Consider the following 2,102-nt stretch of genomic DNA (forward strand, 5'->3'; position numbering starts at 1 on the left):
GCAGTGAAGGTGGTGCCGTAGTTGAGATGGGCTGTGGTCCTGCTGTTGTTGAATGTATTAGTAGTGGTGGTGGTGCTTCTGTCGAATTTATTAGCAGTGAAGCTCCTGTTGAATTTATTAACAGTGGAGCTCCTGTTGAATTTATTAATTGTGGAGCTCCTGTTGAATTTAGTTGCAGTGGTGGTGATGCTACTGTTGTTGTCGGAGTTGGTGATAGCGGTAATGGTGATGTTGGTGAATTCCTTGTTAGTGGTGGTACTGTTATTGGTGGTGTTGAGTCGTGTTGGTGGCGGTGAGTGGTGATGATGGTGGAGATGCTGCCGTATCGGGAGGCAGGAGATGACTGCAGCGAGCATCTGCTCTCTCTCCCCCACGTCAACACTGGACCCCAGTTGCCACTTACCCGCCCGTGAAGCTGAATGAAACTCCGTAAAGATTTATATTACACACACACCTTTCCGTGGCAGGCCTTTCTACCTAAACTCTGGGGTGACTTTGTCGCCGCTCTGAGCACCCTCAGACGCAGAGGCCGGTGTCACACCCCTCAAGAGGCTGGTGTCACGCTATTCCAGAGGCTGGAGCTGCAACCTTCCAGAGCGGCAGTGAGGGAGTCGCTAACACAATCGTGAAAGTTTTCTCTCACCAATACTGACGTCACTGGCCTGGGCACGTGTGGAGGGAGCGTCAAGGCAACAGGTGAACTGGGCATCAGTGATGTCCGTAAGCTGGTAGAAGCAAGACGAGTCCTCCAGAGGTACGATACATTCATGGCACACTCTTGCCTCTAAAGCCACATCGTCCCCACGCTGGATATCCCCACGCTGGCCATATCATGAACTCTGCAACAGTTTCGTTGCAGCGTGAGCTGCGAGTGTGTGTTGCCTAGCAGCAGGAGCAACAACAGCAGAAGAAGCAGCAGTCGTGGTCAGCGAGGCGTGAGGTGCACAAGTCCCAATATGGAAGTGTATTTTACGCGCCAGAAGAGGAAGTGCGAAGGCCAGAGTGCGTCGTCTTGCAGGGTCCACTGACCACTGACCCTCACCATCTGCCTTGCAGAGATACACCTGCCCTACAGAGACATACACCTGCTCTACAGAGGCACTACTGCCCTGCAGAAACATAGCTGCCCTGCAGAGACACCTACCCCCAACATCTGTAGAAATGATGCATTATAGCCAAGGCGATGTTCGAAGTGATTGAATGGTAAATTAATTGTGTAACTTAGCCAAGTGAAAACATTTATTATTTAAGTTTCAAGTGATACAGCAGAGCCTGAGCTTTGTTGTAAGGGACTTCAGCTTAGTGTTACATAGAAAAATCAGCAAAAATGAGTGACTTCGATGCCAGCGAAGTAGTTATCAGCTGAAGTAGAAACTTAATAATCTCCCTGATAAGGTTTTAAAACCACTCATCTTTTATACGGTTTGTGTCCCCTGTAGAAAGGATGATCGACCTGAGTGGACGGGTGATGGAGGGGTCAACGCAGGAGCAACGGAGAGACGCAGCCTCCAACAATAACATCACCAACAACACCAACAACAGGAACACCCGCTCCAGGGACAATTATGCCCTACGACCCAGGACCATCATCAAGAGGCTGCAACACGAAATTATCCGGAAAGAGGTTTCCAAAAGGTCTCCAAGGTCTAAGTCAAGACCCGCACCACTGTCAAAGTATCGAAGAAAAACTGCTAATGCTCGAGAACGTCACCGCATGAAGGAGATCAATAATGCGTTCGAATCTCTGCGTAAGGTTCTCCCCGACGCCTTGGAAGTTCAAGCAAATTCCTCATCAATGACAAAGATCACGACTCTGCGTCTGGCTGTGGACTATATCAGAGCTCTGTCACACGTCCTGCAGGAGACTGGCGACGAGGATCTCTGCTCCATCCAAAATACCTTGCAAACTTCCATACAAAACTCTTTGCAACATTCGCTGCAACACTCACCACTACAACCATCTTTTCAGTATTCCTTTCAAAAAATAGCACCTGCTTCTGGGGACCTGACGACCTTCCAGTACCAACACTCAACGTCACATCATCCTCAGTATCCACAGCTGCTGCAGTGCTGTTCACCATATAACACCACCCTATCCCTCA

The 2,102-nt window shown here is 49.3% G+C and overlaps 1 protein-coding gene across 1 annotated transcript in view; it reads left to right on the forward strand.

Moving 5' to 3' along the window:
• Positions 1–682: 682 nt before the first annotated feature.
• The window catches only part of LOC128686016 (helix-loop-helix protein ngn-1-like), a 2,117-nt gene continuing 697 nt past the window's right edge, over positions 683–2,102 (forward strand). Inside the window, exon 1 of the mRNA XM_053772648.2 lies at positions 683–2,102. This exon is cut by the window's right edge and continues 697 nt beyond it. Coding sequence (XP_053628623.1) covers positions 1,445–2,102 — 658 coding nt within the window. The 5' untranslated portion in view covers positions 683–1,444.

The sequence above is a fragment of the Cherax quadricarinatus genome, chromosome 9, assembly GCF_038502225.1.
Source record: "Cherax quadricarinatus isolate ZL_2023a chromosome 9, ASM3850222v1, whole genome shotgun sequence".
NCBI lineage: Eukaryota > Metazoa > Arthropoda > Malacostraca > Decapoda > Parastacidae > Cherax > Cherax quadricarinatus.